Source organism: Prionailurus viverrinus, chromosome B2 (genome assembly GCF_022837055.1).
Source record: "Prionailurus viverrinus isolate Anna chromosome B2, UM_Priviv_1.0, whole genome shotgun sequence".
Taxonomy (NCBI): Eukaryota; Metazoa; Chordata; class Mammalia; order Carnivora; family Felidae; genus Prionailurus; species Prionailurus viverrinus.
The window spans coordinates 54,980,656-54,996,707 of record NC_062565.1 but is presented as its reverse complement, the minus strand read 5'-3'; the positions used below and the strand labels follow the sequence as shown (position 1 = coordinate 54,996,707).

The 16,052-nt window shown below is 38.5% G+C and overlaps 1 protein-coding gene across 2 annotated transcripts in view; it reads right to left on the bottom strand.

The window, feature by feature from the left end:
- Positions 1-16,052, bottom strand: part of PRIM2 (DNA primase subunit 2) — a 350,775-nt gene that overhangs the window by 60,195 nt on the left and 274,528 nt on the right. For both annotated transcript variants that reach the window (XM_047860694.1, XM_047860693.1), the window contains exon 12: positions 11,503-11,585. In XM_047860694.1, coding sequence (XP_047716650.1) covers positions 11,503-11,585 — 83 coding nt within the window. The remainder of the gene's footprint in view (positions 1-11,502; positions 11,586-16,052) is intronic.

Genomic DNA, 16,052 nt, shown 5'->3' with positions numbered 1-16,052 from the left:
CAAGTAGAATAAGCAACTACAAACATTTATATACAAGTTTTTGTGTGGACTTACACTTTTATCTCAAAGGTATAAACAGCAGTGGTAATAACTAGGTCATACAGTATAAGAAACTATCAAGCTGCTTTTCACAATGGCTCTACCACTGGATTTCCTCCAGCAGTGTATCAAACTTTCAGTCACTCTATATCCTCACTAGCATTTGGAATTATCAATTTTTTAAATTTACTTGACATATAGTGTTCACTGTAATTTTAAACTGCATTTCCCTAAAACCTGAAAGTGAGGTTTTTTTCATGTGCTCATCTTCCACGGATTTGATACAATATCTGTTCAAACTTTTTATTCATTAAAAATGATTTTCTGAGGGCACCTGTGTGGCTCAGTCGGTTAGGCATCCAACTTCAGCTCAGGTCATGATCTCATGGTTCGTGGGTTCAAGCCCTGTGTTGGGCTCTGTGCTGACAGCTCAGAGCCTGGAGCCTGCTTCAGATTCTGTTCTCCCTCTCTCTCTGCCCCTCCCCCGCTCATGCTCTGTTTCTGCCTCTCAAAAATGAATAAATGTTAAAAAAATAAAAATAAAAATTGAGTTTCTGATCACTGAGTTTTGAGAGTTCTTTATATCTTTTTTCAAATTTTAATTTAGAGACAGCACGAGCAGGGGAGATGGGCAAGGGAAAGAGAGGGAGCTCAGTGTGGAGCCCAATGTGGGACCCAATCTCATGACCCTCAGATCATGACCCAAGTCGAAATCAAGAGTTGGATCCTCAACTGACTGAACCACCCAGGTGCCCCAAGAGTTCTTTATATCTTTATACGTTCTGGATACAAATTATTTTTTGAAATGTGTGACTTACAAATATTTTCTTCCAGTCTATGGCTTATTTTATTCACAGTGTCTTTACAGAATAAAAGTTTTAACTTTGACAAAGTATGATTTATCAATATTTTTCTTTCATTGAACATACCAAACCCAAGGTTGAGAGTTTACATTTTACATTTAGGACTATAATCCACTTCAATTTAATTTTTATGTAAGATTTGAGGTATGTGTCTAGGTTCTTTCTATTTTTTTGCATATGGACATTCAATTGTTCTACAACAACTTATTGAAAAGACTATCCTTTTCCTATTGAATTGGTTGCCCATTGGCTCAGTGTGTTAAGCTGCTGACTCTTGATTTCGGCTCAGGTCATGATCTCACAGTTCATGGGTTTGAGTTCCACATCAGGCTCTGCACTGACACTATGGAGCCTGCTTAAGATTCTCTCTCTCCCTCTTTCTGTCCCTCCCCCACTCACTCTCTTTCTCAAAATAAATAAAACTGAACTTAAAAAAAATCTGGTTGCCATTTACAGGGCACCTGGGTGGCTCAGCCTGTTAAGCTTCCGACCTTGGCTCAGGTCATTATCTCAGTGTTCATGAGTTTGAGTGCTGTATCAGGCTCCATGCTCAAAGCGCAGAGCCTGCTTGGAATTCTCTCTCTCCCAGTTGCATGCACGGTCTCTGTCTCTCTCTCTCTCTTTCTCTCAAATAATAAACAAACTTTAAAAAAGTCAGTTGCCCATTTTTAAATATGTGGGTCTATGTCTGGATTTTAATTTTTCCCAGTTTATCTCTATGTTTATCATTTCTCTAATATCACATTGTTTTGATTATAGCAGTTTTCAAATAAATCTTGAAATCATGTAGTAGGGGGACAGTTGAGAGATAAATGCAGGCTGCCCATTCTCTTTGGCTTTATTCTGTTGTTCAACTGTTGTTTTCTGAAGCTTGAGTATCAAGCTCATTCAAAAAGGGAGAAATGTGATCCTATGAATGTACTTTTTTTAAAAAGTAGGTGATGCCCCAGCAATAAATAGCACTAATAGGAATTTACCCAAAGGAGACAGGAGTGCTGATTCATAGGGGCACACATACCCCAATGTTTACAGCAACACTATCAACAACAGCCAAATTTATGCAAAGAGTCCAAATGTCCATGAACTGATGAATGAATAAAGAAGATGTGGTTTATATATACAATGGAATACTACTTGGCAATGAGAAAGAATGAAATCTTGCCATTTGCAACAATGTGGATGGAACTGGAGAGTATTATGCTAAGTGAAATAAGTCAGGCAAAGAAAGACAGATATCATATGTTTTCACTCATATGTGGAATTTGAGAAACCTAAGGACCATGGGGGAAGGAAAGGGGAAAAAATAGTTTCAGACAGAGAGGGAGGCAAACCATAAGAGACTCTTAAAACCAGAGACAAACTGAGGGTTGATGAGGGGGGTAGGGGAGAAGGGGAAATGCATGATGGGCATTGAGGAAGGCACTTGTTGGGATGAGCAGTGGGTGTCATATGTAAATGATGAATCATGGGAATCTACTCCCGAAGCTAAGAGCACACTGTATACATTGTATGTTAGCTAACTTGGCAATAAATTGTATTAAAAAAAAAAAAAAAAAAGGAGGTGATGCCATGTAATTCACAATGATCTCTTTTCTGATCATCAAGATTCTGATTATTAGCATCTAAGTATTTTTTATAGTGGAAGGTATCTTTCTCAAGTAGTTCTCTGAAATAAAAGTAGCTACATTGAGTTTTACTTTACATGCATTTTAATGTTTATCTTTACTTTTTTTCCACTATTTTAAAGTGCACTTGGAGTTTTTAAGATCTAATTTGCACTCATGCCAACCTGCAACTGAGCATTCATCAAAATGTTTTACATGGATTTTTCATTCATCAACTTTTTGCCCTTTAGAACACAGTCTCCCAGCTGCTTCATTCTACTGAGATCCACTCAAAAAAGACATCAATTGAAAGCAAAATATTATTTACAGCTTGCCCACATGCACTATACATCTGTGTTCATCTCAGATAAAAGGTTACCATGCAAGTCCAAAGGCTGATGTGGAAATTACTAGTCAGCTTCAACTCAGTAAAGGATCTGCTTAGAGACTGAGGGTAAATGGAGGAATGCAATGGAGTCAAAAGCAAAACATGTACATAGTGTAGGAGTGCAGACCATAGTGACTCCATCTTTGGCCCACCACCTTGTCCATGTCCACATGATGACCTCACTAAGTGCTACATGTTCCAGGCCCCTTGGAGGTTAAAGTATTCCCTGACCAGAACACAGGAAGGATTGTTCTGGTCTTTCCTAAATCTGATTAGGTAACAATTAGAAATAACATAGTTTCTCCCCCTTCCTGACTCACAGATGGCCACACGAGTTCTGTTAAACGTTAGCTATCAATTAGGCAAGTGTTCGTAGATCCTCTGACTGCACGACAGAGCCCTCCAGTGTCCCCTTACTCTATAAAATCATGGACTAAAGTCTGGACTCTAAGGAAAATAGCTGTTCAGCTATCCAGGTCACTGCCTGTTCAATCCTGTCAGTAAGTTACCCTGAATAAAACGCTGTGTAGACTGAATGGAGTTGCCTCTTTAGTTTCTCGGTCTCAAACTGCCTTCTCAGTTTGGGGGATATTTTACTGTCCTTCCTCCTCCTTCCAACACATAGTTATTACTATTAAATAAAAATAGTGATACTCTCAATAGACATAGTAATTGCCTGTATTTTTAAAAAAGTGATTCTTTATGATGGCTAAAAAAGCCTTTAGTTAATTCTTTTTCTAGATTCCCTATCAAATTTACTGTCAACAGTTCCCAACCTTTCCTACATCCAGAACACCATTCTTAACCTCTACTCTAAGCTAATAACCAGATCTTTTCCTTTGCAAGTTAGAGTTAAGGCCTCTTAATCTACTCCACCAATTTCCCTTTGTTCTACACCTCTACATTTTTCTCTATATTCCCAAATGGGCAGAAAGATATGCCTTTTTCTGTCACTATCCTTTTGTGCAAGTATACAGACTCCTTTCTTCAATAAGATTTTCACTTGTGTCATTGAATTCCCATGTGGCTCTTTCTGCACCCCTCCAAGCACAACCTAGCATCCAACTCATACAAAAGCTATGCCCACTTACTTCTCCAACATTTTTTTTAAAGCAGCTACCAAATGCAAACTCAGTGAATTACTATGAGAGATAAAGTTAAAAAAAATCTAATCCTCGTTTCAGGAAACTTACAAGTTAGAGGGGAAGATGAACGGTTAAATAATTATAATCTTGTGTAATAAGTTTAAGAGCAAAGGCATGTACAATATAGTCATAAAGGAAAGAAAAGTTAATTTTGCTTAATTCAAGAGGGATTATCTTTTTCAAAGTATTTTTATCAAGATTACCCTCAAGATACAAACAGGTTCAGATCTCCTCTAAACCATCACAAGATGTTTAAACTAGTATCACCCTGTCATCCCGTTCGCCAGCACATTTCTTGAAAAGGCTACTTATATCACTATCTACAAATCCAATGTGCTGTCTTTCATTCACTTATCTTCTAAGCAAATGTGTTCTGGCTTTTGATTTCTATCACTACAATGATACCTTTCACCAAATCGAAATTGGGTAACCCACTCAACACACCCAGTCACCACCTTTTCTCAGTCCCCCTCTCTCTGCTATGAAGGACACCTGGGGACCCTCTCCTCAAAATTCTCTGTGACTTGTATGATACTTCGTTTCCCTGATGTATTCCCCCTCCTCTCCCTTTTTTGTTCAGTCTTTCCGATTCTGCTTCCCTCTGCTGGCAAAAGGGAAGTGTTAGCCAAGCCTCCATTTTAAGACATGGTTTTTGACTCTCTACCCCCTCTCTCCATTACTTTGTTCTCCCTTTCTCCTCCAACCCACCCCCCCCCCCACCACACACACACACAACACACAAAACTCATGATAATCACCCTCAAGTAAACTGGCGCTGAGAGAGGGGAAAAAACAAAACAAATCAAAACCCGTGGATTCAGAAGGCCTGGCTTTAATTCTGGTTCTATCACTGACCTATTAGCTGCATACCCATGGCATGTCACATCCTATGTGGCTCTATAAACGTGAATAGCTTCCTATTGTCTCCTCAAACCCTACAGTTCTACATTTCTAACTGGGAAGAACCTCAAATTTCCACTTTTAACTTCTCTAATGGAGCACAAATCTACATTCTGTCTTCCATTTAAATATCCCACCTCTAAACCTAATCTCACAAACCAATTTACTTCTCTCGTCTATTAATGTTTATGTACTAGCACTTCCATTATCTTAAGCTTCACATCCTAATAATCTATATACTTACTGCTTTCTATTCTTGCATTCTTTTTTAAAAAATTTTTTAACGTTTATTTATTTTTGAGAGAGAGACAGAGCACGAGTGGGGGAGGGGCAAAGAGAAGGAGACACAGAATCTGAAGCAGGATCCAGGCTCTGAGCTGTCAGCACAGAGCCCGATGTGGGGCTTGAACCCACATACCGTGAGATCATGACCTGAGCTGAAGTCGGACTCTTAACCAAATGAGCCACCCAAGCGCCCCTGCATTCTCTTCTTTTAATTCCCACTCCCCATCCTCCACTCCTGACCCAGGCAAAATGCAAAGAGTAGATCTTCCAGAGGTTGGAAGGTGGCAGCGGAGTAGGAGGACCCTAAGCTCACCTTGTCCCATGACTATAACTAGATAACTATCAAATCATCTTAAATACCCCAGAAATTGGCCTGAAGATGGAAAGAACAAACTCTACAACTAAACGTAGAGAAACAGTGGCCACCTCAGTGCAGAGGGAGCTGCAGTTGCCGTAGAAGGGCAAGAGACAGACTACCTCACAGGGCAGCTCAGGGGAAAAGGAATCACCAAAGCAATTGGCTTGGAAAGTGAGAGGAAATGAATTTTATAAATTCTTGCAACCAGTAGGGCTTAAAGCCTAGAGTTTTAAAGGTCAGCAGGCTTGGCTCTGGGAGAACTTGGAGGGCACTGGCACTGCTCTCGGAAAAAAGGCAGGGAAAACAGCCTAGGAACATACAGCCTGGAAACAACGATCTGAAGGGTGCCTAAGCACATAGTGGGGAGGTTATTTACTTATTTCAGAGCATAGCCCAGAGAGACAGTGTTCACAGAGAGATCCCTCTGGGAACAAAAGAAAATGCGGGTGCCATTTCCCTCCCCTGTCCCTCAGCATAAGCACAGAGCCACCTACGGGAAGCCGTGCAGCACCAACATTTGCTACCTAACTTGCTTATATCAAGCCCTGCTCCCATACACACACACACAATGGTGGAATCACCCTTCCCACTCACCTTGCCTCAGTCTCAGAGCTCAGATCCCCTTTCCCAGAAGACTAGCCCAAACACCTGCTCACACCACGTCTGCTCACTTGGGAGTTTTGCAGAGCCTTGGTTCTGGTGACATTGGAAGTAGGTCTCATTTCATACACAGACCACAACACTCTAGCTAAAATATGTCACCTTCAGGAAAGGGATGAAATGCTACTCACAAAAGGCAAAGAGAGCCTTTGCAGATAACTTGCCAGAAAGATTAGGCCAGGACAAAACAGCAGATTGCATGCAGTACACACTGGAGACACTCCCAGAAGCGTCAGGCTGAGGGGAACAGGGATCACTACAAGGCAAGGAAGTACAGGACCACTTTTTCATAAGGGCATTACCCTCAAGAACAGGAGACATAGCTGACTTTCCAAACACAGAGAAAGAGGTACAGAGACTTAGTCAAAATGAGGAGACAAAGAAATGTATCCCAAATGAAGTAAAAGGACAAAGCCACACCCAAATACCTAAGTGAAACAGATATAAGTAACATAACTCATAGAGAATTTAAAATAATGGTAATAAGGATACTCAGTGGAAGACATGAATGAGACCCTTCACACAAAGATAAGAAATAACATAGCAGAGAAAAAGGGTATGATACACAAAATGAGAAACATGCTTAATGAACAGCAGGCTAGAAGCAGAGAAATGAATTAATGACCTAGAAGACAGTGATGGAAAGTAATCAAAATGAACAAGAGGAAAAAAAAGAATTCTGCAAAACAAGAATAGATGTAGGGAAGTCAGTGACTCCATCAAACATAGTAACATTTGTATTATAGGAGTCCCAGAAGAAGAAAGAGAAAGGGGGCAGAAACTTTATTTCAAGAGATAATAGCTGAAAACTTTCCTAAAGTGGGGAAGGAAACAGATATCCAGATCTAAGAGTCAAAGAGTACTCTCATCAAAATCAACAAAAGCAGACTGACACCAAGATATATTGTAATGAAACAGCAAAATGTACTGATAAAGAAAAAATAAATTAAAAGCAGTAAGACAAAAGAAGATAATAACTTCCAAGGGAAAATCCATAAGGCTAGCAGATTATTTTTAACAGAACCTTTCCAAGCCAGAGGGGAGTGGCATGATATATTCAAAGTGATGAATGGGAAAAACCACAGCCAAAATACTCTACCCAGCAAAGCTATCATTCAGAATAGAAAGAGAGATAAAGAGTTTCCCCGACAAATAAAACCTAAAGTAGTTCATGGCCGCTAAACCAGTCCTTCAAGAAATATTAAGGGGACATTTTGGAAAGGAGAGACCAGAAGTGACAATATAAAGGTAGGAAACCCAAAAGCAGTACAAATGAGTATTTCTATAAAAAATTAGGGGCACCTGGGTGGTGCAGTCGGTTGAGCGTCCGACTTCAGCCAGGTCACGATCTCACGGTCCATGAGTTCGAGCCCCGCGTCGGGCTCTGGGCTGATGGCTCAGAGCCTGGAGCCTGTTTCCGATTCTGTGTCTCCCTCTCTCTCTGCCCCTCCCCCGTTCATGCTCTGTCTCTCTCTGTCCCAAAAATAAATAAAATAAAACGAAAAAAAAAAAAATCAGTCAAGGAACTCGCAAAATAATAGAATATAAAATATAACAACAGTGGGGAGGAGAAGAGTAAAGAGTAAAACTTTCACTATTGGCAGATTACATGATACTGAATATAGAAATTTTGAGACTCCACCAAAAAACCCCTAGAATTGATAAAAGAATTAAGTAAACTCACAGGATAAAAAAAAAAAATCAATGTACAGAAATCTACTGCATTTCTACACACCAATAACGAAGCAGCAGAAACAGAAATTAAGAAAAAAATTATCTTTTACAATTGTACCAAAAGTAATGAAATATTTGGGAATAAACCGAACCAAAGAAGTGAAAGATCTGTACTCTGAAAGCTCTAAGACACTGATGAAAGAAAGTGAAAATGACACAAAAACATGGAAAGACAAGCCATGCTCAAGGACTGGAATAGCAAATACTGTTAAAATATCTTTACTGCAATCTACACATTTAATACAATCCCTATCTAAATACCATCAGCATTTCTCATAGAACTAGAACAATCCTAAAATTTGTATGGAACCACGAAAGTCCCTGAATAGCCAAAGCAATCTTGAAAAAGCAAAGCAAAGCTGACAGCATTACAATTTCACACTTCAAGTTATATTACAGAGCTGTAATAATCAAAACAGTATGGTACTCACATAAAAATAGACACATAGATCAATGGAACAGAATAGGAAGCCCAGAAAAAAAAAAAAAACAACCTACAATTACATGGTCAGTTAATTTTTGATAAAGCAGGAAAGAATATCCAAAGGGAAAAAGAAAATCTCTTCAACAAATGGTGCTGGGGAAAATCAGACAGCAACATGCAAAAAATGAAACTAGACCATTTCCTTACACCAAACACACACACACACAAAATCAAAGTGCAGTAAAAACCTAAATGTAAGACCTGAAACCATAAAAATCCTAGAAGAGAACATAGGCAATAACCTCTTTGACATCAGTTGTAGCAACTTCTTTCTAGATGTCTCCTGAGGCAAGGGGAACAAAAGTAAAAATAACTACTAGGACCAAATCAAAATGAAAAGTTTCTCAATTAAGCATCCGACTCTTGATTTTGGTTCAAGTCATGATCTCAGGGTTGTGAGACCAAGCCCTACATCAGGCTCAGCGCTGGGCATGAAGCCTGTTTAGGATTCTCTTTCCCACTCTCTCTGCCCTTCCCCCACTTGCATGCACACTCACACGTGCACTCTCTCAAAATAAATAATAACAAAATGAAAAGTTTCTATATGATGAAGGAAATAATAAAATTAAAAGGCAAACTATGGAATGGGAATAGATATTTGCAATAACATATCCAATAAAGGGTTAGTATCTAAAATATATGAAGAACTTATAAAACTCAACACCCAAAGAACATATAATCCAATTAAAAATGGGCAGGGGTGCCTGGGTGACTCGGTTAAGCGTCTGACTTTGGCCTAGGTCATGATCTCACCATTCCTGAGTTTGAGCCCTGTGTCGGGCTCTGTGTGGACAGCTCAGAGCCTGTTTCCGATTCTGTGTCTCCCTCTCTCTCTGCCCCTCCCCTGCTCATGCCCTGTCTCTCTCAGAAATAAACAATGGAAAAAAAAAAAAAAAGGGCAGAAGACTTGAAGAGACACAGCTCCAAAAAAGACATACAGATGGCCAACAGACACATGAAAAGATGTTTACCTCATCACTTACCATCACGGAAATGCAAATCAAAACTACAATATCACTTCACACCCATCAGAATGGCAAAAATCAACAACAAAAGAAACAACGTGTTGGTAAGGATATGGAGAAAAAGGAACTCTTGTGCACTGCTGTTGGGAATGCAAGCTGGTGCAGCCTCTGTGGAAAATAGTATGGAGTTTCCTCAAAATGTTAAAAAAAAAGATCTACCTTATGATCCAGCAATCACACTACCGGGTATTTACCCAAAGAATACAAACTATGAAGTCAAAAGAATAATTGGACCCCCATGTTTATAGGAGCATTATTTACAAGAGCCAAGATATGGAAGCAGCCAAAGTGTCCATCAACGGATGGATGAATGGATAAAGAGGATGTGGTATATACACATATACAATGGAATATTACTCAACCATAAAAAAGATGAAATCTTGCCATTTGCAACAACATGGATGGAGCTAGAGAGTATAATGCTACATGAAATAAGCCAGTCAGAGAAAGACAAATCCCATATGATTTCACTCATATGTGGAATTTAAGAAACAAAACAAATGAACAGAGAGAAAAAAGAGAGACAAAGCAAGAAACAGACTCTTAATTACAAAGAAAAAATTCATGGTTACCAGAGGGGAGGGGTGGATGAATGGTTTATTAAATAAGTGATGAGGATTAAGGGGTGTACTTCTTCTGATGAGCACAGGGTGATGTACGGAAGTGCTGAATCATTATATTGTACACCTGAAGCTAGTACTACACTCTATGTTAACTAACTGGAATTAAAATAAAAACTGGAAAAAATAAAACAAAACAAAAAAACAATGGAGTATCTCTTCCAGATAGTGTTCCTTGGCTTCCCCTATTTGGTTATAGATAGGCCACCCTCTTCAGAAGATCTAAGACATTCTATGTGTACATCTCTCATAACACTTGGCATGTTTTCTTTCAGACTCTGGTTCTGTAGGAGCAGGATTTATACGATTCTTTGCATTTCAAAACAGCACTTTGACCACTGCCTTAGCCAGAGAACCACAAAACTCTCAAGATCTGAAATAAGTTAAATTCAAAGTTTGGACATAGTAAAAAAGTAGAGTTTTGTACAGTAATTACTTTAAGAAAAAATAATTAAGGACATATAATGATTTGAATGTCACAGCTCTAAAACATGTATTGTTCTTCTTAAACTAAGGAAGCAGATACTCCTCTTGAACGTCAAATCCCAAGTCAATTCAAAAGCACATAGAGACAGCAGCCTTTGCAATGTCACAATATTTTTTAAAGCACATTTACTAAATTACTCTTAAATATTTGGTTTTACATTTGAACATTTCTTTTTTTATCTCAATTATTTACCAAAGTATTTTTGACAGATTATTCAACCCTATGAACTACCATTAGAAGTGTAAATTTTTTTTTTCTAATGTTTACTTAATTTTGAGAGAAAGACAGAGAACATGAGCAGGGAAGGGGCAGGGAGAGAGAAGGGAACAGAGGATCCGAAGCAGGCTCTGTGCTGAAAGCAGAGAGCCCGAAGTGGGGCTCGAACTCACGAACCAGGAGATCATGACCTGAGCTGAAGTCAAGCTTAACTGACTTAGTCACCCAGATGCCCTTAGAAGTATAGCTTTAACATGGTAAGAGTTGATGCCAATCAGAACATTAGCCACTATATTATATCTGCTTTAACCTATAAGCAGCACAGAAAATTTCCCAAAATAAAATATGATGCCATTACTTTTCAGCTTCGTTAATAACCTTCAATGTATTCCTCTAAAAATTTATTTTTTTAAAAACTCCTAATTGAGATAATAAAACAAATTGAGAGAAAAAAGGTTTCCAGCTTCCTTTCTTACCAAGAAAAATAAGACTGCAGCCTGGCAGATAGGAGAACTAGAATTTCCAAGGAATCTAAGCCAGGCAAGTCAAAGCTTTAGCTTACTTCATGCAGAAGACAGGATGTGTGGTGTGAGCCCTGACAAGCAGTACAAAGCGCCACTGCAAGAACAGTAAGTGAAACTCAGCGACTGTCTGACTCCTCATTACTGAGGATGTGCGGCAGCGTCTGACCTACCTGGCTTATCCCGTCAGGAGAGATCTTGTATGACTGCAACTTCTGCTTCAGCAGCTCTGGATCACTGTGACGGAATGGGCACCCTGACAATGAAAAACAAGCCAGCACACCAACAAGGTTATTTACCCGGGACTTAGTACAATACCACACTCGAGAGACTGTCTAAGCTCCCCTTAATTGTCTAACAGCTTATTAATAAAAAAGTTAATTGCCCATGGGTGCAACTGCTTTCCTCTCTTTATCTAAATGACGATTTAGTTGTATGGTTATCAGGACACTACAGGCTCAAGAGTTACATAAAACATTACAGCATTCTCAGGCAAAGTTGCCCATTTGCTAGGAAGAGGAAACAGTTTTAATTATGCTACTTGCTAACAAGTAGAGATAACCACAAGGTAGCTATAAAACAGTTTATCTAGAAACTTTATACAATCTCACATTTTATTCTTATTTTTAAAAATTACATTAAAAGACTATGAGAAGATAATGTAAACAAAAAGAAAACTGTACAAACTCCAAAAACTATAAAAATCTCACATCATTTTCAGATGTAAATTTTATGTCTATTTCCCACAAAGTAAAATCCATACAAATTTAATAGGAACCACAGATGGGAATGAGACGGACAAATGAGAAAGTGTTTCACAGAAAAATAACTTTTGTAGATACATGTCATCTCTGTATTATTTCATGAGTAACGCAATAATAATGATGAACTACTAAAGTATTTGCATAAATAAGAACACAGAAGAAATGAAATGTAAAAACTGTATTATAAGGACAAAATCTAGAAAATTTCATATATTTTAATAAGAAACAGCGATATAAATGAAAATACTTATTTTAAAATTTAATTTTGGAAGGCAGATTACTTTTTTTTTAAGTATACAGATGATGGATCTATAAGTTAATTAGAAACAATTATGCAGTTTTTAAAAAATTTTTTTTTTCAACGTTTATTTATTTTTGGGACAGAGAGAGACAGAGCATGAATGGGGGAGGGGCAGAGAGAGAGGGAGACACAGAATCGGAAACAGGCTCCAGGCTCTGAGCCATCAGCCCAGAGCCTGACGCGGGGCTCGAACTCACGGACCGCGAGATCGTGACCTGGCTGAAGTCGGACGCTTAACCGACTGCGCCACCCAGGCGCCCCGAAACAATTATGCATTTTTAACGAAAGCAATGGGAAATGGGTTATAGCAAAAACAGGAAAGGGCCTATATGCCAAACAAACACGTTTACCAAAAATCTTAACTATAAAAAACATCCACTAACCCTATGGACTCCTACAAATAATGAAAATTCACAAAATTCATAGTTTATACTTCATTCAGATTAAAACTATAAACCTGTAGTACAAGGAAACATAATGAGCAGCTGTGTAACATGTGGCTAAGAGTCTGGAGCTGTAACACCTAGGTCTGAATCTCAGTTTCCCGCCTAGCAGGTGGGAGACCACAGGCAAATTCTTATCTTGTCGCTGACTGAGCTTCACTTTCTGTCCAGGGAAGGAAATAATCACTCACAGAACTCTTGTGAAAACACAATATAAACCTTTTATATGCTCCTGGCATATAGTAAACACTCAACATGTATACGCTGTCGTTATTATTCTCAAAAATAAAAATAAATAAAAATCTGATAATGAAATTGCAAAAGATACCAATAAGAAAGAAATGAGGCTGCACAAGGAATTCTTGGGTAAGCCCAGAATTAGTAAAGGGCACAAAAAAAGGAGATTAATTGAATTATCCAAATTACATTTGAAATAATGACTGTATCTGTATGGAAAAAGTTATAAAGGGCAAAGCCAAGAAGAAAATGAAGATTGCCAAGGTACTAAAGGTCACAAAAAAGTGTTATTAAGCTATGCTGACAATAAGCAAAAAAACAGAAAAAAACGATTACTTCTTAGAGAAGCTGGTGTTATTTTAACAGATAACAGACAGAAAATAAAGCTCAGTAACTCCTGTTTATTTTTTTTCCTTCTTCCACCTCAAAGAAAATTATCTTCAAAACTGGACAGGGTTGAACCAGGTAACCAAAAATGAAGTGAATGCACACCCAGTTAAGTATCTGACAAAGCTTTCCAACATCCATTTGCAGAAGAGACGGATAAACTTAGTCTGGAATGTAGTTATGTATAGATTCATAACAGTGCTGGTTAACGAAATGATACCAACACAGGGGACTAAACAGTTTTATGAACAACGTAAAACTAAAAGGACAGGGATATCTCATTTCTAGTCTGGCCTGTGAAGAGCTTATACACTGTTCCATCCTAACTAGGAAAAAGTTGAACTGAAAAATCAACAACTCTGCTTAGACTCATCAAAGAAATCAGATCACAGGGCACACCACTGTCCCCTAAAATTGGAGAGAGTGGCAGATACAGAAAATCACAACATACCAGAGCAGAAATCTCTGCAGGAACCAGTGCTGCGGTAGGAAAAACCTTACCTATAACTGAGAAATTTTTGAAGTCTGGACAAGTCTGAGCATCAAAAACTCCAAGGAGACCCAGTCATAGGGAAGCCCCATACTTCGTAAGCCTAACTTCCAGGAGCTCTACCAAGTGCTCACGGTGAATAATAGAGAGAAATTCTCTCAAGCTTCTGGCATGGGGAGGGGAAAAGTAACCATTTTAATACTATAGAGCAATCTACTCTTAATAAGGCCTGCCCTCAGAACAAACTGTTTTACTGGAGCCTAAACTTACGGGGTTTTATCAGAGGCTAACCTATCAGGGGTAGGGAAGTACCCAACTCCAGCCTCCTCTAGGCATCCTGTCCCACCTAAGGGAGAAAAACTGAGTCACTGTTGAAGTTGATAGTCGAGGGCCACAGACTCACTAAAAGACTAAGCAGAGGACTAGAGAACACCAACCTCTCCACCTCCCTGCTTACCACCCTATTACTAAAGGTCTATTGATTGGAATTCTTTTCATCCAGTATGTCATGTCTACTTTTTAACAAAAAAGTACAAGGCTTATCAAAAGGCAAACAATACAGCTTTGAAGAGACTGAACAAACATCAGAACTAGAGTCAGATATGGCAGGGATAGTGGAATTACCAGACCAAGAATTTAAAATAACTATGGTTAATGCTAAGAGCACTAATGGAAAAAGTAGACAATGTGCAAAAACAGATAATGGAGGCAGAGAGATGGAAATCCTAAGAAAGAATAAAAAAGAAATGCTAGAGAACTAAACACTCTAATGGAAATGAACGTCTTTTATGGGCTTATTATAGACACGGCTAAGGGAGGAATCTCCAAGTTTGAGGTTATGCCAATTGAAACTTCCAAAACTGAAAAACAAAGACAAAACGACTAAAGAAAGACAATAAGAACAGAATATGTAACACCTGTGGGGCATTATGAAGGGTAGTAATGAGAATACCAGAAGCGAGAAAGGAAGGAATAGAAGCAATATTTGAGACAATGGAGAATATTCCCCAAATAAATGTCAGACACCAAACTACAGATATAAGAAGTCTGAAAAACTCCAAACAGTATTAATGCCCCCCAAAATATAGCTTAGATATATCACATTCATACTTGAGAAAATAAAAAATAAAGAAAAAATCTTGAAAGCAGCTGGCGGGGGGACACCTTACCTACAGAGAAGCAAATGTTAACAATTATATCTAACTTATCCTCAGAAACCATGCAAGCAAAAGAGTGAAGTGAAATATTTATTTATTTACTTATTTATTTTTTGGACTGAAATATGTAAAGCATTTAGAGGGGGAAAAAAACCTCCACACACCCAGAATTCTGTACCCTGTGAAATTATCCTTCAAAAGACAAGAATACTTTCTTGGACAAACAAAAACTGACATAAATTGTTACTGGTAGACCAGCAAGGCAAGAAATGTTAAAAAAAGCTCTTCAAAGAGAAGGAAAATGATAAAGGCCAGAACTTGGGTCTACCTAAAGAAAAGAACATCAGAGAGTAAGTAAAGGTAATATAAAAACATCAGAGTGGGAAAGTATATCAAGGATATTACATAATGATAAAGCAGTGCATACTCCAGGAAGACATAACAATCCTTAATGTGTATCCATCTAGCAATAGATCATCAAAATACAAGAGGCAAAACTGGTAGAACTGCAAGGACAAATTGATGTATCCCCTATTACAGACTCCAATACTTCTCCATCAGAAATGGACTGATCCTGGGGCGCCTAGGTGGCTCAGTCGGTTTAGAGTCTGACTTTGGCTCAGGTCATGGTCTCCTGGTTTGTGAGTTTGAGCCCCAGGTTGGGCTCTGTGCTGAGAGCTCAGAGACTGGAGCCTGCTTCAGATTCTGTGTCTGCCTCTCTCTCTGCCCCTCCCCTGCTTGTGCTCTGTCTCTCAAAAATAAATAAACATTAAAAAAAAAAAAAAAGGAAATGGACAGATCCAGCGGGCAGTAAATCAGCAACAATAATCAGAATTCAAAAGCACCATCAATTAATATAATTGATATCTATAAAATGCTATATCCAATAATAGCAGATTACACATTCTTCTCAGTTCACAAGTAACCACTCTAGTGAAGGATGC